The sequence below is a fragment of the Aythya marila genome, assembly GCF_965140915.1.
Source record: "Aythya marila genome assembly, chromosome: 24".
Taxonomy (NCBI): domain Eukaryota; kingdom Metazoa; phylum Chordata; class Aves; order Anseriformes; family Anatidae; genus Aythya; species Aythya marila.
The window spans coordinates 3518431-3544509 of NC_139065.1; the positions used below are offsets into that span (position 1 = coordinate 3518431).

Below are 26079 nucleotides of genomic sequence, written 5' to 3' on the forward strand. Positions count from 1 at the left end.
ACGCTGTAATTAAGAGCCCTTCTCTCCCGCCCGCCCGAGCCCCGTCTCCAGCAGCTGTTGTCGAGGCGAAGGAAACCCCCTTTCGTCCTCTCTCTCCTTTATAATTTTTTTTTTTTTTTCCCTCCTCCCTTCTGAACATAAAGGGATGACAGTGCTCCAAGCCAGGCTCTTTTGCATTTCTGAGTTGGTTCTGTTAATTGGAAGGAGGGTTAAGAATCTGCAAGGTCGTTTCAATCTACATCTGACCTTCAGAGTAATCCTCTATGCCAACACCAGAGCATGTCATTAAAATGAGGCCCTCTACCATATCCCGGCATCCCTTTATTCTCTCCTTGTGCACATTAATTGCTCATAAGTTGATTTGATCTCCCTATTCTGCAAGAAGTAAATTGCCCTCTTATTTCGCCATTTTCATCCTGTTTTCTTAATTAGGCCCTTAAAAATCTCTAGGGCCTCAGCCGGGCCGCAGGCCTCATCCTGGGAATAAATTTTGATCTCAGCCTGATAAAGAGTGAGCAAACCCAGAGATTGAACAATGTCAGCCCCCCCCCCTCCCCTCCGCGCTATTCTCTTGACATGAAAAGGCTATCAGTTTTTCTCTGTGTTAATATAGGAAATAATTCACACTTCAGGCGTTGTTCTCTATTTAGTGTTCACACTCCCCAGATAAATCAAATCAGGATTTTTTTTTTTTCCTTCGAGTGGCTGAAACCACTTACTCCCTCTCTCCCCCCAAGCCTCCTCTCTCTCTTTTTCTCCCCTTTTGCTTTTAATAAAGTTTCCGAGATTAGCCCCTGCGATTTTCCACCCTGGGAAGTCTATTTTAAGGCCGAATCTTGTTTTTTTTCTTTTTTTCTTTTTTTTTTTTCTCTCTTTTTTTTTTTTTTTTTTTTGTTTTCTTCTCTCTTATGTGTGTGTTTAATGCCATGGCCGAGGGGCAGCAGGGACCTGGATGGGGTGGGACGAGCTTCCCCAGGTGGGGGCTCAGCCCCCTGCCCAGCCCACCAGCTCTCGGGGACCACCAGGTCCCTGGTACCATGCACACCCCTCCTCCTGAGGTTTAATTAACCAGCTGGACACTAATTGCAGGGTGTGTGGCTGCCCAGCTCCCCCAGGCCTGCGGGGGCACGGTGTGGAGGCAATGGGACCACCGTGCCCCATGAGGTGGGGGTCCGGGCACCCCACATAGGGACACCACAGCACCCCAGGTGGTGCTGAGCAGGGGGCAGAGCTACCCCAGGCCTGCTACAGATGTGACCCCAAAAACAGGAGACCCACCTGAGCTCCTGGGATGGCCCCACAAGGGTCAGGCAGGGCCACCACGAAGCTGCTCAGCTCCAGGGTCTCGGTTCCTCCCAGCCCTGCTTCCCTGGGGCCTCACAACTATTTATTAATTAGGGGGCCTGGTTCCCATTAAGCAATCAGCAGCTGGGTCAGCACCACCGGAGCTGCGGAGCAGCATCCCCCCCCCCAAAAAAAAAACCCCAAACCACCCTGGAGGGGCTGAATCAGAGCAGCACCAGCGCTCCCCCTTCCAACCAACCTGGGATTTCTGGAAAAAAATAAATTAAAAAAGCACCAAAAGGGCAGCCCCCAAGCTCAGGCCTGGGAGAAATGGGGATTATGCCCCAGCACCACGGGGGGAACAGGGCTCTGGGTGCCCCCCACCTCCCTTCTCCAGGTAGAGAAGAAGCAAGGCCACGCTGCGACGCTCCGGCATGTTGTAAATAAATATATTTTAATGATTCTTCTTCCATTCCAGTTCATTCTTTTATACATTTCTTTATAAAACAGTAGTAAAATTTTTTAATCAGAGCACAGTGCATTAAAAAAAAAAAAAAAAAAAGACAAACAAAAACCCCAAAAGATTAAAAAATAATAATAATAATAATAATAATAATAATCCACAACTGCTAACTCACGGCCTGGGGGGGGGGGATGATGCCCCGTACGGCGCTAAGCAGCGGACGACCACCGGTGGGGGCCCCAGCCAGCCCCCCGCATGCCATATAGCAGCACGGGGGGGTTTGGTGCAACCGTTTTATGGCCACGGTAAATCCCACAGGGCTTGGTGGTGGCGCAGCGCGGGGGCACCGCCCGCCAGGATCAGTCTCTTTACAGGCACTAACGGCAGCGCACCAAGGACGCCAAGGCCTCCTGTGAAGATTTTGGGGTGAAACGGCCCCAAACCCGCCGGCGTGCATCCCACCCAGCCGGTGTCCCCCCCCCTCCCTTGCTCGCCTGCCCCTGCCCGGCACCGCCAGCACCTCTCTGCCCCTTCCCTCCTCTCGTCCCCGCACTATCCCTGCACCCTCCACGTCCCATGGGAGCTTCTCCGGGGGGCACTGGGGCCACCCCACGTGCCACCTCGCGACCCCACCTCGTTGCTCCTTCTCCATCCTGCTTTCCCATCGCGTCCTGACCCCGCCAGCCACGACATTCCCCGTCCTCGGTGCACAACGTGACCCTCGTCCCCATACGAGCTCCTGGCCGTGCACCCACCGTCTCCAACATCCAACCTCCCGCAGCCCGGGGAGGGATAACGCCGTGCTCTGATGGGGTTTTGCAAAGGGGTCTCCTCTCTCCAGCCTTCCCCTGCACCCCGCTTTAGGCTTCCCACCAAGGCAGAGCAGCGTTTTCGCGTTGAGCAGCTCACCCCCCTGGCCCCAGCTCCCTCCTACCACCAGCAGCGCTGACGACCGAGGTCCCACGGCCCCGTGGGCGAGCTGTTGTGGCTGGGGAGCGAGCTGGAGATTTGGGGAAGAGCAAGGAGCCCCGTGGGGAACCGCCACCGACCATCCCCAGCCACAGCCGCCGTGCCCAGACGCAGGGCAGGACGTCAGCGTTGGAGCCACGGCGTGGCCTTTTGGGGTGGGGGTACCTCCGCGGGGTGGATGTCACCGGTGCCCAGGTGACAACGGGGTTTGGGGTGCTGCCAGACCCCCCCTAAAGGGTTTGCACGAGCTGTGGAGGAGCTGCACACTCGAACAAACCCCGGGACACCAAGCAACAAAATTCACAGGACCCCTCCCGTGCCTCGTGAATTAATTTGCTCTCCCCACTACCTAGAGGAGGAGGTTGGTGGGGCCAGGCAGCACCGCTCCTGCCTCCCCAGCAGGGAAGGAGAAGCCCCCACGGGGAGGTGGCAGCGTGACACAGCCACCGATGGCATCTGTGGGGCCACCGGAGCTGGGAGGGGGGCGAGGGGGCGGCAAGGCAAAAAGCTCTGAGCATCCTCTCCCTCCGGGGACTTGGGGGCTCCTCGCTCCGCTCCCAGCCCCGGGGAAGGAGCGCGGTCCCAGAGGGTTTTGCTGCAAGGCGAAAAGCAGCTGAGGGGCTGGGAAAGCTGCAGTCAGGCCAATGCCATGGCAAGCCAAGAAGGTCGGCTCCAGCTCCGGGCGAAAATAAAATAATAAAATAAAATAAAAAGCTTGCAAAAAGACGTGGCGGTACCCGGCGAGCCTTGAAGCGAGCCCCCTCCCACCCCTACCCCATTGCATAGAGAAAATGTACTCCTACGTAGATTCAAGTGCTCGGCGGGACGGGCTCCTCCTCCTCCGGGGAGGGGAGGAAGAGCGCGCCGTGACTTCAGCAACCAAACTCGAAGGCCCAGTCCTCGCCCCCAGCGCGGGCGCAGCTCCTGGTCACAGCATGTCCGCGTCCTCCATGCTGAAGCTGCTGCGGCGACTGCTGGCCTTGGAGGCCTCCGGGGACATGGCCGAGAACAAGGGGTCGGAGGCCAGGGGCAGCATGGTGTCCTGCATCAGCATCAAGTCCAGCTCCTTCTTGGAGAGCGAAGGGAAGGAAGCGCCGTGGCCGGGCTCCAGGCTATCCGGGAAACCCCGGGAGCCGTCGTCGAAGCTCAGGCTGTGGGTAAAGTCCAGCTGGTGGTAGGGGGACTGCGGCGGCGCAGGCAGCGTCGGCTGCGATTCGGGGTCCTGGGGGGGCAGCAGCGGCTCCAGCGTCCCCTCGTCCCCGCCGGCTTCTTGCTTCACCACCTGCTGGGCCAGCTCAGCCACGTTGACACCCGAGGGCGAGGAGGTGGGCAGCCCATGGACGCGCGCCTGCATCTCCAGCTCCTGCCGAGAGAGCGTAGGAAGGCTCGGTGGGGACATGGGGACACGGGGACAGGGCGCACGGAGGCAGGAGGCCAGAAGGGAGGCACAGAAATGAAAGGGAAAAGGGGACAGAGGGACCAGGAAGCTCATGGGGAGGGACAGGAGCGGTGACCCACGCAGAGCTCACCGCGGTGGCCTCTGCCCACGGTGTTCCCGGTGAGTTGGCAGCCCTAAAAGAGGGAGGGAGGCTGTGCCCCGCTGGTGGGGCAGGAGGGAGGTGTGCTGGCAGCTGGAGCAGAGCAGGGCAGAGGACGGGGAAGCTCACCTGGATGCGGAGCAGCAGCTGCTTGTTCGTCATCTCCAGCCGCCGCGAGTGGTTCTCCAGGTCCCGCGACCTCTGCAAGTCCTTCTGCATCCTCTTGATGTAGTCCACCGAAGCCTTCAGGATCGTCCCTTTGTTCCAGCGCACGTCCCTGCGGTGCAGGATGGAAAAAAAAGACAAAAAAAAAACACCAAAGGATTGCAGCTTGCACCCACTCCCCCAAAACGCCCCTCTGCAAGGATCTCCTGCCACGGGGCCGTGCACGGCGTGGAGCAAGCCCACAAGAGCCACGGGTGTCCCAGCCCCACAGCCACCAGGGATACCTACAGGTCGTTGGCTTTGGGGATCAGCATCCCCAGCTCCTTGATGCGGTCGTTGATGTTGAACCTTCGCCGCCTCTCAACTGCAGGGCGAGAAGAGAGAGGAGAGGTGAGGAGGTTGGGGTGAGCTCCCCAGCTCACGGGGAGCGGGGACGTTGTTGTGCCCCTATGGGACCCTCTGGATTCGGGGAGCTCAGGGTGAAAAACCAGCGGGGTGTAAGGAAAGCTGGGAGCTGAAATAGGGGAGGCAGAGCTCCTCCTGTCCGTGCGCACTGAGCTCCCCGGGGCTCAGGGGTGACCTCTGGTCCCACTCCCACCCATCGCCCCCGCAGCTCTGACCTTCCCCCGGTGCTGATGGGAACACCAAGCGGGTGTTTTCGGCCCCACGGGTGTTTTGCAGAACTGGGGAAGAGGTGGCCGTGGGGGTATTTCCCCTAGGGTGAGACGGGAGGGGAAGGGGACCCAGCTCGGACAGAGAGGGAAGGAGGACGGAGGGTGCTGGGGTGGGAGAGGGATCGCCGTGCCGCCCCCAACTCACTCAGGTTGTGATTGTCTTTCTTCTGGCGCTCCTTTGCCAGGGCTCGGCTCTCGGCATCTGCAACGGAGACCCACAGCATCACCCGGAGAGGCTGAGGCTGCGTCTCGCCCCTACAGCCTCCCCCAGAGCCATCCTTGGGACAGGGGAACCCCAGCCAGCCCCGCTCCTCGCTGTCACCGTGGGCTCCAGCCGTGGGGATGGATATCCCTGGGGCTGGGGACGTGCTTTGGGGCTGGGGACATGCTGTGGGGCTGGGGACATGCTGTGGGGCTGGGGACATGCTGTGGGGCTGGGGACACGCTGTGGGGCTGGGGACGTACCTGTCAGCTCTCTCTTCTGGGTGAGGTCGGCGGGGCAGGAGCTGCTGGTGACGCCGACGAGCGAGGCGGTCACCTGGGGGTCCCCGCTGTACACATTCATGTGACTGCTGGACATCGGCAGCTGGAAAGCAAAGGGACAGGCGGGTCAGCTCCATCCGGGGCCGGGAGAGAGGCTCGGCAATGGGATCGGGGTTTAAGATCAGCTCCTTGGCCTCCAGGACGCGAGTGCGCAGACTGGGCAGGTATAATTGTCTTCCCGGGCCCTTAAAGCAGCTATAATCAGAGTCGCCAAGAAAACAGGACTTCAAAGGGCGCAGCTGATCCCCTCCCACGGCCAGCATCTAAAATAGGGCAGGTGAATCACAGCCCAGGAGGGCCCGGCAGGATGAATCCCACTGCAAGGCTCACACCAACCCACGGACCTGGCCCTGGGAGGCGGCGCTGCGCTCCTGGGAGGGGATAGGGTTAGGGTTACGGGTTGGGGTTAGGGTTATGGTTAAGGTTAAAGGTTAGGGTTAGGGGTTACGGTTACGGTTAGCGTTAGGGGTTAGAGGTTAGGGTTACGGGTTAGGCTTAGGGTTTGGGTTAGTTTTATGGTTAGATCCGTCGTTAGTTTTAGCGTTAGGGTTAGGGTTAGGGTTAGGGTTAGGTTGGGGTTAGGGGTTTGGGTTAGCGGTTAGGGCTATGGTTAGGGTTATGGTTATGGTTAGGTTTAGGGGTTAGAGCTTGGGTTAGGGCTATGTTTAGGGTTAGGGTTCGGAGTTAGGGTTAAGGTTGCAGTTGCAGCAGGGCCATCTTGCTGCCTCCCTTCCCCAGCCCCAGGCCTCCCCAAACTGTTCCCCATCCCCCCCTCGGGTCCAAGCCAGCTCAGGCCCCTCCATGGCACCCCCCCCCCGGCCACCCTCCCTCAGTCAAGCCTCACCGTGTTGGGCATGTGGACTTCGGGGTTCATATACCCCAAAACATCATCCAGGCGCATGATGTCATCGATGACCTCATCGAACTGCAAGAGGAAGGCACATGGGGTCACTCTCCAGGCCGTGCCGAGCGTCCCCGCGCCCCCTCCAGCAGCCCAACGGCCCCTTCCTCACCTCCCTCTCGGGGTTGGAGCCGATGTTGAGCATGGCCATGGGGCTGTTGGGCGCGCTGTTGCCCGCCGAGGAGGAGAGGACGTGGCCGGGCCGCACGCCGGGGGACGCGGCCGGAGGGGGCTTTGGCGAGTGGCTGGCGGGGCTGACGTGGGCGGCGAATTTGTTCCCGTAGGTCTCGGAGAGGTACGCCTGCACCTTCTTATCCCGCGACTTCTGCAGGTGGTAGGTGGTGGGGTTCTCCAGGTAGGACTGCACCTGCGTGGAAATAACCCGTCAGGGCCCCCGCGTCGCCGAGGGATCCCCCAAATCTCCTCCTCTCTCCAACCCCGTTCCCGGCACCGTTACCTTGAGGACCTCTCCGGGCACGGGCGGCGGGGACTGGTAGTGGACGGGGGTGTTGATGGCCGGGCTGGAGGCCACCGGCATCCGCTGCTGCTGCATGTAGTTCATCATCATCTGCTGCTGCATGCGCTCCCTCTCGGCCTCCTGCTGCGCCTGCTGCTTCATCAGCTCCATCCGCAGCCCGATGCGGGACGCCATGGTGCAGCGGGGGGGCGGGGGGCCACGGGCGCCCACCAGGCACAGAGGTGACCCTAAAAGGAGAAAGGAGTCGGGAATAAGAGCCTGCTTCGAAACTTTGAGGCACGGGGAGGGGACGTCCTGCTGATCCTGCACCTGACGTCGCTACGTCGAGGAGCCAACCGTGCCGCGAAGCCGCGGCTCAGATTTTGGCTCCGATTCGGGTGCTGCCATCATTGAGCCGCGCACCGAGTGTCGCGCCGGGGCAGCTGGGCTCTGCCCCAACGTGGCTGTGCGAGAAAGGACAGCCCTAATGACAGACAGACGGACGGACGGGTCTGCCCACAGATCCCTGTGACAGCACCGCTGGCCCTGGGGACAACGAGGGGAGGAGAGGACAGGGCACGGCGGGACTCGGGGGACACCCTGGGGGAGATGGGGATGGCGAGGGGCACAGCATCGGAGCATGCTCTGGAGCCACCAAGCCCCGAAAAGAGGGGCAGCAAAAAGCCAGAGCAGCCCAAAAGAGAAAGAGAAAGCAAGGAAAGGCCGGGAAGAAAAGGCAGCCCCGTGCCAGGCGCCGCAGGCGGGCTGCGACCAAACCTCCGCCGCGGCACGGGCGAACAACGCGGCTTTGTGCCGGGCCGGCACGCGAGCGCGGCGGCGGGGAGAGGCGTGCGTGGCCCCGCAGCGCACAGAGCTGCCCTTGTTCCCCCGTACAAAAGGGGACGGTGGCCCGAGGAGGGCAGGGGAGGCTGCAGGGACAAGGGGACAGCCACGGGGCCAGGGGACAGCCGCATGAGCTGCCCGGCACGGGGTACGAAGCTCGGCTGGGAACCGCGGAGATGTTTTGCCGCACGGGGATGGGATGGGGATGTGGGACCAGGGCTCTGCAAAGCCCCCGTCCCCTCTTGTAGGGCAGCCCTAGGGCAGCACACCCAGAGAAATGGGGAGGGTTTTGCTGTTTAAACTCAACGTATAATCGCAGACAAAGGGGAGACGCGGGGGATGCAGCACGCCGGGGGTCGGCGAGGCGTCCGACGCACGGTGCCACGCCGTATCCTAAGGGGGAAATTAAATCGAGGCAGCGTGGACAGAAACACGATTACATGGCTCAAGAGCCAGCTATTGAACAGCAAGGGGAAGGTAATTAATTAGACATGGTGGCCCATCTGAAGGGGGCAGGGAGGAGACGGGTCTGGGACAGCTTGCGAGCAGAGCTCCGTTAAGGCGCCGGCGCAAACGGCCTTGGAGGGGGCGCAGGAGGATGCTGGAGATGAGCAACAGCTGAGCTGCCAGGGGACGGCCTGTGAGGAATAAAACAGGGCTGAAGGGGGAGAAATCACAGCTTATTGGGATAATAACCCCAAATACAGAGCGCAAGGTGAGAGGAAAAGCCTCCAAGAGCAGCTGGGACAACCAATGAGCCCTCCCGGTGCGGTGGAACAGAGTGGGCACAGCGAGGCACAGCCGGGACACGGAGGGGGAAAAGCAGCCAGCCCCAAAAAGTGGTGTTTTCTGGGCTGCTTCCAGCACAAGGGGATGGCAGGAAGGGATTTCAAGCCATGCGTGGGACCCCGTGGGATCGCCCGCCCTGGTTCCAAGCCAGCAGCTCCAGGCCCCACGAACCATCCCGAGGGGGCTGCGCGGCCAGGCTGGGTGGGCACAGGGGGAGGACGAGGAGGGGAGCAGGGGGAAAAGGTGAAACAAGAGGGACCGGCACCTCCAGCGCTGGGGAAACCCAGTTTGGAGGGCGAGGATGGAGCTGCAGAGCCGGGGGGGGAGATTTGGGGCTCCCAGGGACACTTTTCAGAAAGGGCACAGGGCAGGAAGGTGTCACGGGAAGCGTGCCGGAGCACAACCACCCACGGCACAGCACCCGTCATCCCCGTCCCCCCTAAACCAGCCCGGCTGCAGGATCTTCCCCTCAGCCCCTGTATCGGAAACGGGGGCGGGGGGAGCAGAAAACGCTGCTTTTCCCACCCCACCCCCCCCAGGGAAACCCCTGCTCGAAGCCACAGAGACGGGGCGCCGCCGAGGGCGAGATGGGGAAGGGTGGTCAGAGCAGGGCCCGGCCTCGAGCGAGCGATAAGCAGAGGGGGAAATTGGGTCAGGTTTAAAATAACCCGCTGGGTTCTGCTCGGCTGCGCCCCCCCCGGAGTGCCCAGCAGCTTCTGCTTTCGCTCTGACTCAGCCCCACCAGGAGGGAGAGGGCCGGGGTGGGCCGGGGAGCGGGGAGGCACCCCAGGGGACACGTCCTGTCCCCCTCCAGGGGACACATCCTGCATCTCTGGGGCGGACAGGACCACGTTTGGGATTCCTGCTGTTCCTGGGAAGGAGAAAGGTGTTCGCAGCCAGAGCAAAGCACATCCAGCGGCTCGCCCGGACCCGGTCCTCACCTGGAGGGGACCCCGGTGGGTCAGGATGCGTTGGGTTACCCCGTGGGTGCTGCCAGGGCACCTGCTCGGGGCGATGTCCCCGGCGGTCACCGAGCGGATCCAGGGATGGAGTGGGGTGGTGGGAGGCAACGGGAAGGGGAAGGAAGGGGAACGGGCACAGGGTGAGAAGGCAGAAGGGAAATAGGGAAAGAGGCCAGGGAGCCCAAGCTGCCCCAAGAGATGCACGGAGGATGGCACGGATTTCCCGGAGGAAACCCCCGGTGGGAACGCCCCAGACCTGCCCCTGGGTCCTCGGGGGGGAAAAAGCAAATCCCCGCATCACTGCAGCATCGCACCCTAAAATCCCAGCAGCTTTTAGGGAGAAAAGCTCCCGGCGTGAGCAAAAATCGTTGGCTCTCCAGGACAGCGTCCCGGCCGGTCGCGTGCAGCAGGGTGAGTGCTGCCGGTGCCCCCCCCCGGACACCGTGCGAGGCCGGAGCCAAGGAATTCGTCTCCCTTCAGAACACCCCTGGTGCTACCGAGCCGCACGGTTATTTCTGGACCTTTCCTGCCTTTCTTCTGGGGGTGTTATTTCATCAGGCAGATCCTCCCGTGCCCTGGCAGCACTCGGGAATAAGCACAGCCGGAGCTGCCCCCCACGGCACCGACCCCAGCGCTGCTCCACGGGGCTCTGCACGGCCCCACAGCCACCCGCTGACCCCACACGAGGCCAGCGGCCCCACAAAGGGGCAGACGTGTCCCCAAAGCTGCTCAGGCAGTGGGGGCGGCAGCCAAGGGCACCCCGCTCCTGGCGCTGTCCCCGTCCCCACACACGCGGCCCCCCACCGCCTCGCCCCCAAGCGCACCTCCGAGCGCGGATGCGGCTGGAAGGCCAAAAAAAATAAAAATAAAAAAATAAGAAGTTGGGGTTAAAAATAAAACCTGCCCGGAGCCAGTCCCTGGACACAGCCCCAGCAGGATCGCGTTACCCTCCCAGCAGCACCCAGCGAGTGCACCACCTCCAACCTGGGAGGAGAAGCGGGGGGGGGCACTGCCCCAGGGTTTCGTGGCATTGGGGCCGAGTCCCCCACCCCACCCCATCGCCGGCACACCGGGAAGCTCCGTGGCCAGTCACTCGTGGGCATCACAAATGGAAAAATCAATCGGCAGCTTGAGCCTGCCCCGGCCCTGGGGAGCTGGGGAGGGGGGGCTGGTGACCGTGCCGCCCCTCCACCACCCCCCCGCCCCCCAGGTCCTGTGCTGCTTCATTGAGAAGCACGAGGGCTGAGAAAAGGAAACGGGGAAGAAAGAAGTGAAAATAGCTCCGCTTCTTGCTACGGGCAGCGAGCGCCCACCGAGCCTTCCTTCCTGGTTTTTGTTTTTCAAAGGCAGGGAGTTGGGGGGGGGGGACACGCAGGGGCAGCGAGCGAGGACACCCCCATGCACCCCAGCCCGGCTCTGGCGAAGCACCCGCGGCCGTTTTGGGGACGCAGCAGCCCCCTGGGTGCAGGGCAGCCCCCCGGCCAGGCCAGGACACGCGGTGGTGGCGATGCTCAGCCCACGCTGAGATTTCCTCCGAGGGCACCCAGCGCCTCCTGCTCCCCCCCCGCGGCTCCGTTTCACCCCAGCTCTGGGTGCCAAGCGGCAAAAAAGGCACCCGGCTGCTCCTACACCACTGGGGCACCCCAAAACCACCCCGAGGGGTGTCCCCAGCAAAGCCACCCGTGGACAGGGAGGAAGGGGGACACGCGTTACCTGGGCAGGGGGTGGCGGGGGACAAGGGGGGCTCTCCGGGCGCCGAGGCTGGCCTCTCGCAGCTCCTCTGTGCTCCTCGCTGCCCTGCCCGGCTCCTGTGCCGGCCCCGCGTTTCCTCATTTTTAGGGCCCTGCTTTTAACGCAGCAGCAGCCGCAGCGGGCGCGGGCGGAGGAAGTTGCAAAAAAGCCTCCCAACCTGCTGGCTCGTCTCGCTGCAGCACGGGAGTCAGCGCTGGGGCCGGAGAAAAAGAGAGGGACAAAAATAGCCCCGGCCACTGCCACCCGCTGCCGGGCTCTCTCCGGGGTGCCAGAGGAGTCCCCCCAGTGGGGTCTGCCCCACTGCGGCCCCTCGGGGCCACCGGGAAAGAGCTGCTGGTGGTGACATCCTGCCCTAAAAGCAGTGATGGAGGGGGGCAGGCTCCTCGTCCCTCCGAGGGATGGGATCCCAATCCCAATCCCAATCCCTCGGTGTGCCCGGAGAGCTGGATCCGGCCCCGTGTGGGGTGAGGGGCGCAGCTCACCAGGGTCCCTCCGGCACCCCCAGCAGCACCCACCGCTGGGGATGGGGATGCTGGTGCTGGGCACCACCAGGATGGTGGCAGCAAGTCTGGGGGACAACAAGGACACCAGTGTGATGCCCTAAAGGGCTGGCATGGTGCCGGGGACCCCGCACACATCCTCCTTGTGCAGAGCCTCCTCGCACCCTCTCCATTTTGCGCCTGTGCTGGGGACACCCACGGGGCTGGGGTCCCACCACGAGGGCAGCTGTGTCCCCATTGTCACCTCCTGCATCCTCCCCGTGGGACGATGCTCACCCCATGGGTGAGCCCCCGAGGAAGCCCCCCCAGGCCAGGCGGCTGAGCCACCGCCCTGCCAGCGCCGCGGGCTGGCACCCGGCCGGTGCCACGCAGCTGGGCCCGGCCCCGGCCCCACAGCCTCCCCTCGCCCCTACTTGGCAGTTGGGGGGGGGATTTACGCCGTGCCAGCGTCCCCACGGTGTCAGGGGTCGGGTGACGCTCGCACCCAGCGGGAGGAAGGTCGGGGTCCTTCATCGTCATCGGCACGCGGCTCCTTTTTGGCACACGGGGCAGCGGGGCAGGGTCGGACCCGGGGTGGGAGGAAGGAATTCCTCCCCTCGAGGGTGGCCAAAGCCCAGCAGCGGGGCGCTCTCCATCCTTGGGGACACCCAAGGCTCAACCCAGGCTCAGCCCTGAGCATCCCCATCCAACGGCTCCGCTCGGGGCTGGGCCAGAGGCTCCCGAGGCCGCATCTGCTGGAGGATGAGGATGGGGAGGTGGGAATGGGGACAGCCGGAGAGCAGCAGCGCCCTCGGAGGCGGACGGGGCCCAGCCAGCCCGAGGCACCTTCCCTGAGCCACCAGCACGCAGCCCTGAAAGGGAGAAGGAGAAGGCGGAGGGGGGGGAACTTGGCAAATCCCAGCAGGAGTCAGTTGACAGCGCCAGCGAGCGCCTGAGTCACCGGGCCTGTTTTTAGCCCCGGCATTTGAGAAACGTGGACCACGGCGCTGTTAACAGGCGCTTGGGTCAAAGGCCAAATGTTTTCCCTGCCATGCGTTAAATGCTGCTCTTGGAAGCGGCCCAGGCGTTTAGCACAGTGAAAACATTAACGCTCGGTGCGGGCGGCAGCAGGACCCCCAGAGAACCAGGGCCCTGATGGGGAGGTCTCGGGACCCAAAAAGCATCGGGGCACGGTCACCGAGAGCCACCCTGAGCGTCCCCTGTCACAGCGGCACCCCTGGAGCAGAATAACCGGGGTGAGCCTCTGGTTCTGGAGGCACCAAGGACATCCCCAGGAGCCAGGTTCCCACTTCCATGTGGCCACCTTTATGGGGTCAGGACCACAAAGCCTCGCTCCTTTGCCCCAAAACGCCTCCACGGCGCAGGGATGGACACGGTGCCACCCCGGGTGGGCTCAGCAGGCAGAGGCCAGGACCTCACCGCTGTAGGGCCAGATCCTGCCCCTACAGAGGGCCCCGAAATGGAGCCAAATCCTTTCCTGCAGCAGGAAAGCAGCCGGGGCTGCGCGGGGGCCCCCGATTGAAACATCACTGTCGGACCGACCGCCGCGAGCACAAACAGCCAGAGCCGACAAGTTGCCGCCCTCCCCTCCCGGAGAGGCAGGCAATTAAAAATAAAAGTGTTAACAGGCAGAAGGACGTTCCTGGGGCCAGGACGAGCCAACGGCCACGAAGGGGCCGGGAAGGGCCGTGGAGGCCCAGCACCACCCCGGGCTGAGTGATTAATCGGGCCCGGACCGCGGCGGCCGTGCAGCGAGGAGCAGGAGAGCGCAGTGACCTTGGGGAGGCCCCAGCCGTGCCGGTGGAGAAGGACACACAGCCTCACCGTGTGTCCCCCCCCGGAGAGAAGATAAAAACAGGAGCAGGAGGGCAAAACCCCACCCTGGGGTCACCCCGCACCACTCGGGCGCTGGGTTTTATGGTATTTTTCCTTTAAAATGCATAAATAAGGGAAATTGGAAGCACGCCTCTCTCCGCATTCCCCCAGCTTGGGGCGCAGCGCACCACGATGCTCCCCAAAACCCTGCCTGGGGGGTCCCTAGGGGGGGACACCCAGCACAACCAAGCCCCCAGCCCCTCTCCGGGCACTGCAGCCAGCTCTGGGTGCCAGCAGCCACCTGCGACCCGAGCTGGGGGTGCTGCCAGCGCCACCCCCGGCCGTCCTCCCCCCCGTGCCGTGCTGCTGCGGGGAGGTAATATTTATAAATATGCCGCCGCCCGCCCGCTCGCAAGGTGGATTTCATGTAACCGTACCGCGGCCGCCCGCCCCGGCTCCGCGCCCGCCCCGGCCCCAGGAGCTGCAGCTGTTCCCCGGCCCCCCCCCTTTGCTCATAAACAACTCGGGGACAGCCGGTGACATGTCCTCTCCCTGCCACCAGCCCCGGTGAGCAGCCGGCGAGCGGCACCTTACCGGCGGCGGGGACCTTTCTCCTCTCCGCGCCGCTCGCCAAGGTCAAGGGCGGACGCCGGGAGCCCCCGGTGCAAAGCCAGCCCCTGCCCCGCAGCGAGGAGGGTGCACGAGGCCGGGGGTGTTTGCCCTGCTCGCTCGGGTCCCGTGCCACGCGTTGCGCTGCTTTGAGCACGCCGGAGCCGAGAGGTTTTGCCCGAGCGGGTTGGGATTGATCCGGGCGAGGGCTTCGCCTGGAGAGGGGCGCGAAGGGCACCAAGCCCCCCGCCCCGGGGCATGGGAGTAGATTTGGCCCCAGAGGAGCTGGCGCGGCGCTGGGGCTGCGATAGGCACCCACCCTGCTGCAGATAAGGCAGGAGCTGCTGTCAGCGACGAGCCCGCTGGCACCCGACCCTCTGCCCACGAGCCAAGGAAACGCGGCCCCCGCTCTGCCCAACCAGCCCGGCCGGACTCCCCCCGGCTGCAAAACCTCCCCAGCACCTTCCTCGCCCCCATCCTTTCCTCCTAAAACCTCCCGGCCCCGTGCGATTCCTCCAAATCAGCCTGGGGGCAGCCAGAGCTGCCTGGGGACACGCCTGTCCCCGAGCACACGCTGCCACGAGGGGTGGGGGCACATCAGGGACAGCACAGATCCCACACCAGGGACCCCCCCTAAGCCCCATGAGGGCTCCAACTGCTACAGGTGGGCTCGCCCCATCGGGCAGCCAAGGGACCCAGGCCGGGTGCCCTCACACCCCTGCGAATTTTGGCACCTGGGCGCCGGGGCAGCAGCTGCACAAACTGCAATCGAGGTTCGGCCCCGCGCTGAAAGGAGAATTTACAGCCGAGCCGGGGCCGGGCAGGACAGAGCGGTGGGAAAGCAGGCACGGGATGGCAAACGGCTCTTCACCGACGGCACCGCCTTCAGCTTCCCAGCTGTTTAGACGAGAATTAAATCGCTTCCATTAATTGCATGCACGTACGGCGAGGAAAGAAAAAAAAAAAAAGAGCGAATTAGCCGGCAGGGAAAGATGTTGTTTGGGCGTTTCAGGTTTATCCGGTGAGAAAGTTGCATGGGTTTAAGTAAAGCAGAGCATTATTTAAGCTCCGTGGGGAGCCTCCGGCCTCACGAGCAGCCCCCAGGCTCCTCCATCCCAGACCCAAAGCACCCCATCGGGGCAGAGCCTGGGGACGGGCGGGACGAGCTCAGCCCCCACCCTGTAACAGCCACCTTCCCAAAACGCCTCCGGAGCACCCTGCCCAGGTCCCACCGTCCTCAAGCACCAAGTGGGGGCCCCAGGACCCGGCACCCCGGGACCATCGCTGCCTCTCTCCAGGATCAAGGCCTCTCTCGGGGTCTCTTCTTCCACCCCCAGGGAAACTGTGTGGCTTGGTTGTGTTTTTTTTTCTTTTGTTTTGTTTTTTTCCCCCCTTTCTTTCTCGCCTTTTTGCCATTTCATATTTACAGCTTTGCTCCGCTGCCTGCCCAGCACCAAGGGGGGTGGAAAGGGTTGGCAGAAGCGGCGGTGCGGGCACCGGGGGCAGCCCCGTACCCATCCTCTGAGTTTTCCTTCTCAATTTCTCCTCGCCTCCGCCTCCCTCGGGTCTCACTGGAGGGGAAGGAGCAGAACCGGAGTTTGCTCCAGATCCCCGACAGCTTCTGGAGCCCGGGGCTCAGCCTCCTGCATCCCACAGCCGGGCAGCTCCAGGCCTGCAGCCCCGGCTGGCGAGGGCGCAAACCCCCCCCGAGCTGTGCCAAAACCCAACCACGACGCGTCACCGGCACCCACCGGGCTCCTCCTGCAGCACTGGGGCAAGGAGAAGCCGTGCAAATATTTCCTGATGCTTCACCCCTGCGCATCACAGCGCCGTCACCCTGGCCCCACTTCAGCCTCCAAATCCCCAAAGCAAACGGGGACTCGGCCACCACGGTCAGCATCGGGACCCGTGGCCACCGGGACTCCCCGGGGGATGATTTGGGGACGTGGATGTGCTGAGCTGACCCCAATAAGTGGCCGGCCCCGGTCCCTTTCCTCTCGGATCGACGTGCACCAGATCCGGGCAGTGGTGACAGCGCGGCACGGCTCGAGGTGCCCCCCCCAAAAAAAAAAAACAAAGCACCAACTCCAAGTGATTACGAAAAAATGATTAATTGGGGAAATTCGGGGATGGGGTGAGGCGCCTGGTGGGAACCAGCTGCAGAGGGGATGGAGAAGGCGGCTGTGCCATGCTCAGCACCAGGAAATCTTCCATCCCATCTACTGCCCCCCCCAAAAAAGGATGGAGAAACACACACACAGGGCTTTGATCCATGCCCTCTCCACACCAGGCCCCCAGCACCCCCTCGAAACACCAGGGAGCCGGGGGGGGACATTTCTGCCCTCGGTGCCCCCGCTTTCCCGGTGCCCTCCTCGCCGTGCCTTTACCAACCCCACCTCCTCTTCCCCAACCGTTTTCCCCATTTCCCCAGCTGGAAACACCCCCCAAAAACCCCAAACCCCTGTGGCTCAGCAGCTCACGGGCCCGGGGTGCCCTCCCCATCCCCGGGAGCATCGCAGGAGCAGCGGCTGAGCCGTGGGGCCGTGCACACACGTGCCGCCGGCCCGCACGGGGGAAAAAATAAATAAATAAATAAAATAAATAAATAAAAATAAAAAGAACGAGCTGGAAAGGGCGGCCGCGTCCCAAAACGCCCGGATGCTGGAGTCGCCCCGCTGCACCCAGCCCCACCCCGAGCGGTTTCCTACTGATAAGGGTGGTGGTGATGGAGGGGGGGGGGGGCGCAGCCGGCATCCTCCCCAAAACACGCCGCCCCCCCTGCGCCGTGGGGTCACCACGTGCCGCTTCCCGGCGGCACCACCACAGCTGGAGATAACCGAGCCCCTCCAGTGCTGACCCCCCCCCAGCAAGGTCTCACCCCCAAGAACCCTTTTGAGGGGTGTGTGGGGGGGTCAGGGTGGGCTCAGCCCCCCCCCAGCACCCAGGGGGAAGCGGGGACGGCGCAGCCGCGCGCGACGGCGGCGGCGAAAAGCAAAACGGGAGCGAGTGGTGGGGAGGGGGGAAACCCCCCAAACCCCACAACCTCCACCCAATGCCAGTACATCGGGATAAAATAACCCCCCTGCGAGCCCCCCCCAGTGCCTCAAGGGCAGGGGAGGCGGCAGAAGCGCTGGGATTGCTGGAAGCAGGCCCTGCGCGCCCGCGGGCTTATTTATTTATCCGGGGAGCGCCCAACAATAACCTCCATATTTATTTTTTTTTTCCTCTCTCTCTCTCTCTTTTTTTTTTTTTTTTAATGTTTTTATTTTTTTATTTTTTTTAAAGGAAATTTCCCCATCGTCTGACTCACCCAGGCTTTTAGAGGACACGGGCGCGGGGGCTGGCGTAATCGCTCCGGCTTCTTCGCAATTAAATTCGCCGGAATAATTAAGGGGCGCCGGGAGGTTTAACAGCAACCCCCCACCCAACCCCCTCCATGCCCCCCCTCCCTGCGCTCGGGGATCCCAAAAAAAGTTGTTTTGAAGGGGGGGGAGGCCTCTTGCAAACCCCAAAACAGCCTCGTTGAGACCATGGGGGGGGGATTTTGGGGGTCTCCTTTGCGCCTCCCCAAAGCCGGGGGGGGTCGGCCCCTGCCTTGGGGGTGCAGCTTGGGGGGGGACACCGGGGGCTGAGCATCCGTGCCTCAGTTTCCCTGTGTGTGTGCACGGGGGGGGCACCCCTTAAACCCCAAAAAAAAGCGAACTTAATGGAGACGGGGTGTGGGGAGGGGGGGTGCTCGGGTGCGCACCCCCCTTGCTTTTCGGCTTGGGGGCGGATTCTCGGGTAAGAGAAAGGAGGAAAAAAAAACACAGGAGGGGGGAGGAAAAAAGAAGCTAAAAAACCACCGTGCCAACAGCAGGAAAACAGCGCAAAGAAGAGGGAAAAAAAATTAAAAGGGGGAGAAAAACACGCAAAAAAAAAAAACGCGGCTGCGAGCTCGGGGCGAGGAAGGAGCCCCCCAGAAAAACAACCCCAACCCTTAGAGGCACTCACCCGGCTCGGCCCGGCCCGGCCCGGCTCGGCTCGGTCCCGCTGCTGCTGCACCGAGGGAGGGCAGCACTGCCCGGCACGGCTCGGCTCGGCTCGGCTCGGCACGCCGGGAGCTGGAGGCCGCCCGGGGCAGGGCTGCCCGCGCCTGCCGGGAGTTGTAGTCCCGGCCCCCCCCTTCCCGCTCCGGGAGGTTTTATCCCGGGGGGGAGGTGAAAGGAGGGAGGCAGGGCCGGGCTGGGCCGAGCGCAGGATGAGGCTTGTGTTGGGGCTGAGCGGCTCCTTGCACCACGGTCGTGAATTTCCTTGCGCCGGGGTCATGCAGCTCCTTGCACTAGGGTTGTGTGGTTTCTTGCACTAGGGTCGTGCAGCTCCCTGCACCAGGGTCGTGCAGCTCCTTGCACCGAATCATGTAGCCCCTTGCACCAGGGTCATGCAGCTCCTTGCACTGAGGCCCTGCAACTCCCTGCACCAGGGTTGTGCAGCTCCTCACACAAGGATTATGCAGCTCCTCGCAACAGGGTTGTGCATTTCCTTGCACCAGGGTCGTGCAGCTCCTTGCACCAGGGTTGTGTGTTTTCTTGCACCAGGGCTCTGCAGCTCCCTGCACCAGGGTTGTGCAACTCCTTGCACCGAATCATGTAGCCCCTTGCACCAGGGTCCTGCAGCTCCCTGCACCCACGCCCGAGGCTTGTTGCAGACACAGAGGATCAGCAGTGACCTGGAGGCACAAGGGGTGGGGGGCGCGCGTCGCAGCCTCTCATGGCCCATCCTTGGGGCCCACAGTGGTGAAGAGGAAGATTTCACCCCTGGAGAACAGCCACGTCCCTTTGTTCCCACCGAGTGCCTTTCCATGACGGTTTTTAATCCCTAATTTCTTGGCAAACACACGCGGGCAGTCCCCCCAGAAGTCACACGCAGCCCCCCACCTCTGCTCGTCCCTCTCCTCGCAGGTTCCCGACAGCCCCGGTGACCTCGGGGTCCCCGAGACGTGGCTGAGCGCATGGCACAGCCCAAATTAACCCTGATTGTCGCTGAGAACCCAGACAGTTACGGGGTTGTAGGATGGGCTCACAGCCTCAGAGGGCACCCAGGGCAGCTACAGCACAGCAAGGCCTTGCTGACAGCTCATCAAAAATCATCGGCGAGGCCAGGAGCCGCCAGGCTGCCAGAGCATGGAGCAGGCAGCGGTCCCAAAACACCAGAGCTGGGGGAAGGAAGCTAGGAAGGAAGGAAGGAAGGAAAAAAAAAAAAAAGAAGAAAGGAAGCTTTCACAGCTTTCACACTTACATCCAGGTAGTTCATCAGCCTCAGCACGTCGGAGCTGGTATTTCCTGCCCAGCTCCGCTTGGAGGTGCTCCGGGGCCCCCTCCGGCACCCCGCTCGCTCCCATCCAGATCCACCCTTCCTCGGGGGGGTCCTGCAGGGCACGGGGATGGCCGTCCCCATCCCTGTAGGCTCTCCTCACCTTCCCTTCCACGGGCTGCAGGCAGAGCAGGGCCAGCAGCAGCCTCCACCACGTCCCCGCTGCGCCCAGCCGGTGCCAGCGCTTCCCACGCACTTCTCGCTGCGGTTTGCCACCTTCCTCGGGCGCCTGGGTGCTACCAGGCCGGCCAGTTTGGTACGGAAATCAAATACAGGACACCTGATAAGAAGCACGATTCTGTTGTTTTCCAGAGGCTAAGGTATTTTCTCTTTCCACTAGCTCAGTCTTTCCAGGAAACAAAGGCAATGTGCGCCTTCGTATCACATGGAAATTCCCGACACTGGCGACCTTCCTTCAACCTCTCCACGCAGCCAAAATTTAGTGAAGTGGCGCCACAGCCTGCAATATTTCTCCTGTGCAAGCCCACGGCACGTTTTACATCCTACAGCTGGCACCAAGCAGTAGGGGTGGGTTTCGGCACCATTCTGAGCCTCCTGGGCAGCAGCACGTGGCCCCAAAACATCTCGCTTCCCCGGCATTTGTCCTTTCTTCCCCTTCTGCCCCTCGGTGCCCTATAGCCCTGCCAATGCCCCCCGAGGAAACCAAGTGTGGAGCTAGAAATCGCTCAGCAGAGAAGCCCTGGAAGGCATTTTACCCACCCAGCTCCAACCACTCAACCAGCTCCAAAAGACCAAAGATTATCCCCGGCAGCTCGTTAGCCGTTACCCCAAGGATGCTCAGGTGCGTTAGGGACGATGGGTCCCCACAATGACTGTCCCCATGTCCCCAGCAGCCTCATCTACACGGGCAGTGGTGCAGATTTTTTTTATCCTTCTTTTTGGGACGAGCCCTAAGCCTTTTAGGGACAGCACACGGGGCTGTGCTGCCGGAGCAGCTGCGGCTCCCCGAGACCTCCACGCTTTGTCGCGCGGCGCAGAAATGCCCTTCCCTGCGATCTGCTCCTGCCTCATCTCCATATCGCTGCGCTCCGCCTGTGTCAATATTTTGACACAAAGCACGGAGGAGTTTGTGTCCTTTCTCTGCTGAGATGACAGAGCTATTAATATATATGATAACCAGCCCCGGTGATAAAGAGCTTCTAAGAAACAAGTCTGGATCCCAGGAAAGCGGTGTTACCCGAGCCTCCGGCTGCTCTCCTCTTGCTGCAGAAGACGCTGCCCGCTCCCAGGTGCCAGGACCGGCTCCCTCTTGCCCCAGCCCACGCCTCCCAGCGCTCTGGCTGTTGCCTTACCTGATCAAACAGGATTTAGGGTCATTTGGACTGCATGGCTAACCTCAACTGGGCTCGTATCCCACTCTGACCTCACCACGGGTGTTTTCTAAGCCATATCCAGAGGCACAGGAGGTTGCTCACTCCCCACACAAGTCCCTGGGGAGCTTTTCGATGCCCAGAGCAAGAGGCACGGAGGCGGGGAGCGCCTGGCCCTGCTGCTGGGGCTCGGCTTTTTGGTCCCCAGTTGCTCACACGCACGCACAGCTGCACCAGTACGGAGCAGAGCTGGCTTTGGGGAACCCCTCGGGGAACCCCTCTCCCTGGGGCTGTGTTTGCTGTTTGACACCAACACCATCTGTGTTTAAGACCCCCCAGCTGAGCTGCAAAACCTCACGGAGGGGCTGGGCACCCTCGCAGCCAGGCGCTCAGCAGCACTGCCTCCAAGCAGGAGCTCAGGAATTCCCTACGGATAAAGGCTGAGACTGTCCCAGCAGCTGCCAGGGGCAGGCAGCACGCTGTAAGCGCTGGGTTTGAGCAGGGACAGCTCTCCTGCTGCTTTCCCCGTGCTGACTTTGCAGAAAGCTGCCCAGAAGCACGTCACGGCACTTTGCTTGCTGTCAGAGACACACGAGCCCTCAGCTGGCGCCCCGCAAACGCAGCGCAGAGGCACTTGCAGGTGCTGTGGTTTATTGGCAACGGGAGACAGAGAACAACCTCGCACAGAAACCTTGGAGAGACAGAGGGCACGAAAGGGGTCAAAAAGACCCGTAGGGACCCCACAGCACTCCAGCAAGGCTCGCTGGATTTCACTGCCTCCTCCTCTCCGCCGATGGGGCGAAGCCGACGCGGTTGTTCGCCATGTCGAAGACGGTGTAATACTCCTTGAGGAAGACGTCACCCAAAATCCAGAGCGGCTGCCCGTTCTGGGCGGCCAGGTAGGTGACCTCGATCCCAAGGGTGCAGTAACCATTGCTCTGCAAAGGGGGAATAACGGGGAGTCAGGGCCTAGGAAAGCACCAGCACCCTGCAGCGGGGTGGGATGTGCTCGTACAGGGAGGGAGAGCGCCGCCGTCCCCCCCCAAAAAACCCCACCAGGTCCTTTCCCTTCGGGACCCAGCAGGGTGAGGCTGCTGGCCGATACGTACGTTGAGGACGTAGGCAGAGGGGCGCAGCGGGAACGCCTTGCCGCTGATGATGAAGGTGATGGTGGGCAAGCTGCGGATCTGGCTGCATTCAACGGCGTACTGGGGAGAGAGGGGGGCAGGGAGCTCAGGGTGACGGGGAGCTTGGGGTAATGGGGAGCTTGGGGTAATGGGGAGCTCAGGGTGATGGGGAGCTCACTTAGGGTGATGGAGAGCTTAGGGCTGGAGCAGCACCGACCACAAGAGGTGCGCAGAGCCCTGGCCGTGCACCAGGCTGCCTCCAGCACCACGCTCTGCAGACACTGTGTTTTTTTTTACAATATCTGTTCAAACCCAGGGTTTCTGGCTCACTCACAACCCTCCCCTGCTACGTGCCTGCCTCTGAAGCCAGCCCTGCACTTACCCCATAGCTGGTCTCCTGGGCACCCACGGCCTGCAGGAATCTGTTCAGGTACTGCTCGGGCACCGTGAGCAGGAACGTCCCCGTGTCCACGATGGCCTGGCAGCCCTGGTTGCACCAGCCCGTGGGCGACCCTCCGATGGCAAACCTGGGGGGAGAAAAGGTAGAAAGAAGTCGCTTTAAGCACCCACGGGCAGCACAGCCCGTCCCGGCTGGGTCTGAAAGCCTGGGAGCCTCCGAGATGCAAAACTCAAGGCTGGGTTTCCCAAGCGGGTGATGCCCGGCGGGGACGAACGCAACTCACTCGTTAATCGCCACCTGCCAGTACAGCTCCTGGGTCACCGGCGCCCACACGATCTCCCCGGTGTACAGCCTCTTGTCCACTCCCCCGAGAATGAGCTCCCCCCCGTAGTTGTAGGTGGGGTGGCTGCGAAAACAGCGGGGTTAGGGCGGCACAAAGCGACCCAGAAAGCCGTGACGCGCACGGATCAGAGGGATAAATTCCTGAGGGAGCAGCGTGGAGACGGTCGGAGGGACACACGCACACACGTGGGACCTGCAGGAGGGTTTTACCGGGAGAAGTAGAAGCTGAAGATGGGCTGGGTGAGCTGGTTCTGCTGCAGCATGCCCTGCAGCACGGTGGGCGTCCCTCCCACGGCCAGCGAGGGGTAAGCCATGCCCATGATCCCGTCAAACTGGGCATAGTAGAAGGGCTCGGAGGGCTCGTTCTTGCTCAGCCCGAACTCCTGGTTTTTGACTTTGATGTTCTGGATCTGGAGGGGAATGGGGTGCCACGTCAGCCGTGGTGGTGCAAAGCCAAAGAGTGCAAACCCGGGGAGCGCACGGCAAGCTCCCAGCTGGTGAAAATAGCACCGGGCACCTGGAAAAACCACTAGGAATCATGCTAAAAAAAAAAAAAGATAGAACCCCAGCTGGGTAACTAAAAGGCTCAATAACCCCTTTATGCTGCTCCTACCCATCTCAGGACCTGGTTTGTGCAAATCTTGTCTACAAGAGACACGAGACCTGCCCAAAAGCCACCCCCCAGGCTCTTTCCATCGGGGAACTCAGCGGGAGCAGGGCTGTGCCCACCTTCAGCGTGTCGTAGCCCAGCTGCACCGTCAGCGAGCCGCTGCCGTAGGTCAGGCTGTAGGTCCGGCCGTTGTTGATGAAGGTGGAGGAGGCGCTGGGGTTGAACGTGGCGTGATTTTCTGCGTGAGAGAGAAGAGGTGAGGGAGCTCCTGGGGACACCACCGCCTGATATCACACCGGGGGGGCTGCAGGATGATGCCCAGGGAGGGAGCAGGGTGGGCTGGGGATCTGCCCTGAGGCTGTTTCTAAGGAGTTTTGCATCCCTGCTTTGTCTGCATCCCCTCGAGGGAATGACCATGACCCCATCAGGTTCCCAGTGTGAGCTCTTAAATCCCCACGGCTGCCCCGCAGCCAGCGAGTGCCAGTGGATGAGACCCACGGGAGAGCGGGCACCCACTCCGCTCTCCCCTTCCTCCATCCACGGAGAGCCAAGCACCAGCGCTGTGATCTCAGCACCCTGAGGACACCCACAGCAGCCACAGAGATTTGGACACCGTCATTAGCCAGCCACATAAAGGAACAGCCTCCGTATCCTCAGAAAGCCCCAGAAAGGCACCGGGGATGCTTTTGGGGCTGCCGTGGTGATTTTTCCCGTGTGCTGGGACTATGCTGTGCTCTGCGGGGGGGGCTTTGTGCAACGCAAGCATCGCCCCTGCTGGTACTCACTGCAAGCTGCAGTCTGGCACAGGGTGGAGGGCACCCAGAGGTTGGAGGAGCCGGTGTCGAAGAGCACCAGGAAGCTCTGCGGGGGGGTCCCGAGGCTGATCTCCCCGAAGAAGGAGGACTGCGGATGAGAGACACGATGTCTCCACGGCCCTGGGACAGGTTTTCACCTCCCAGCCTCGTGTTGGGACCCAACACTTTTCAGGGATGCTGGAAAACCCAGGCTCAGCCTTGCAGCAGCACAGTAGGAGGGAGGGACTGAACGCCCACCCTGCTTTTGCTCCCAGATTAAGTGACATGAAATATTTCTTTTGGTGCAGAGAGAAAAGCGGAGATTTTCGGGCTGCTGACTCGGCTGGGAGAAAACTTGTCTAAAATCTCACATAGAAGCTTAAAAAGGAGCGAGACAAAGAAATCTCACGCCCCTGGAGGCCCACGGGCAGACAGCTTGCTCCGACAGCTGGAAGCGAAGGGGGAACCTGTACTCACATCCAGATGGCTGGCCATCGGCTCGTGCACGATGTAGTTCCGACTGAAGTGGTATTTCCTGGCTGTGTCATGCTTTATTTTCTTCAGGTAGTCCTTCAGCACGCCCGCCTCCCTCATCACCTCCCGTGTGGACTTGTATTTCCTCAGCTTGATCCTGCACAGAGGGAGAAATTTAAAAAAATAAATTAAAAAAGCAGGACATCAGGAGGCTGGGCATTTTCAGGTGATGCCTCCTCCAAGAGCCGTGAGCCCTCTGCTCGGCTGCTGGCTGCTTCTCCAGGGTCCCCTCCTAGCCAGGGGCACATCCTGGGCTGGTGCTGGTGCAGAACGATGGCTTATGGCGAGGCACGAGGCCAGATGGACACGAAAACACCTTATCCTCGGGTAGCACAGCACACAGGGGCTACAAACCCAGCCGGGCTCTGCTTGCTGAGCTCTCCCTGCTCCCCCAGACCCACCTCACCACCCCCTCCGAGAGCTGGAGGCACAGCACGGCCAGGACGAGCCACTTCATGGTGCGGGCACCCCCGGCTCCGCGCATCCCCTCCGCAGGCTGCAGCAGCTGGGTGAGCCACGCGGGCTCCCCGGCTTTATAGCAGCCAGCAGTGACCCCCCCCCTTATCTGCTGACCTCTGTTTTCCATTACCAGAACCCGTAACCCCGGCTTGAAGGGTTTCTTTGTATTTGGGGCCACGAGGAGCTGGGGAATTTTGTGTCCTTAGCGAGGCGCCCAGATGAGAACAGAGCGACTCGCGCCTTCAGTGGCCACATCAAAGCATCGCCATCGGTTAAGGGGCCACTTCTTATCGCAGCGGGGAGAGGAGTTATCAAAAAGTCAGCACGCTGGAGCCGTTTTCTCTCAAACCTGTTCCACCTTGCCCAAAACAAAGGCGCTCACAGCTCGCAGCGCGGGGAGGAACCTCGGGGCTCTTTTGCCTCCCTTTCAGCCACCCCGGCAGACCCAGCTCTGCCACGAGGAGGTTCTGGCGTGGAGGAGCAGCAGGTGCTGGAGCCGAGGCTTTTCCAGAGCTGGTTGCAGACGTGTGCTGCTCTGCTGCCCACCCAGGGGCTCGGTGAGCCCACCAGGTTCCTTCTCCTGCCCCCTCCTAGGTGGCCTCAGCGCCCTTTTCCTCCTGCTCCGTCCTTCTCCGCTCCTTCAGCAGCTTCAGAGTCCTTCGCTGCCCAAGTCCACCCGGTTTCCATCCGCTTTCACACTGGTTAGGACAAAAATCACTTAAAAAAACCCAAAAACATAAATATATATATGAGGAACAACGGATGGGCTTCATCCTGGGTTGAAAAGAAGGTGTAGTGCTACCTGCCTCGGGGACAGCTAATGCCCTGCAGAGGGAGAGCTCCGGGGCATGAAGATGCAGCTTCAC

At 61.8% G+C, this 26079-nt stretch overlaps 2 protein-coding genes across 5 annotated transcripts; both read right to left on the reverse strand.

Moving 5' to 3' along the window:
- Positions 1-1741: 1741 nt before the first annotated feature.
- Positions 1742-18387, reverse strand: TFEB (transcription factor EB). 4 transcript variants are annotated; one of them, XM_082778432.1, is made up of 9 exons: positions 18258-18387; positions 6995-7242; positions 6650-6904; positions 6481-6561; positions 5559-5679; positions 5239-5295; positions 4708-4783; positions 4384-4531; positions 1742-4079 (listed from the first exon to the last, which is right to left on the reverse strand). In XM_082778432.1, exons 2-9 carry the CDS (start codon positions 7187-7189, stop codon positions 3645-3647), a joined length of 1368 nt encoding a protein of 455 aa, XP_082634558.1. In that variant the 5' UTR covers positions 7190-7242; positions 18258-18387; the 3' UTR covers positions 1742-3644. The 4 variants fall into 4 exon arrangements, with proteins under 4 accessions (XP_082634558.1, XP_082634560.1, XP_082634559.1 ...); XM_082778434.1 differs by lacking the exon at positions 18258-18387 and adding an exon at positions 14999-15230; XM_082778433.1 differs by lacking the exon at positions 18258-18387 and adding an exon at positions 14250-14364.
- A 3106-nt stretch (positions 18388-21493) lies between these two features.
- Positions 21494-25309, reverse strand: LOC309886956 (pepsin B-like). Its single transcript, XM_082778300.1, has 9 exons — positions 25156-25309; positions 24698-24851; positions 24212-24329; positions 23546-23664; positions 23027-23226; positions 22758-22880; positions 22457-22601; positions 22057-22155; positions 21494-21885 (listed from the first exon to the last, which is right to left on the reverse strand). The coding sequence occupies exons 1-9, from the start codon at positions 25236-25238 to the stop codon at positions 21718-21720; spliced, it is 1209 nt and encodes a 402-aa protein (XP_082634426.1). The 5' UTR covers positions 25239-25309; the 3' UTR covers positions 21494-21717.
- Positions 25310-26079: the final 770 nt, after the last annotated feature.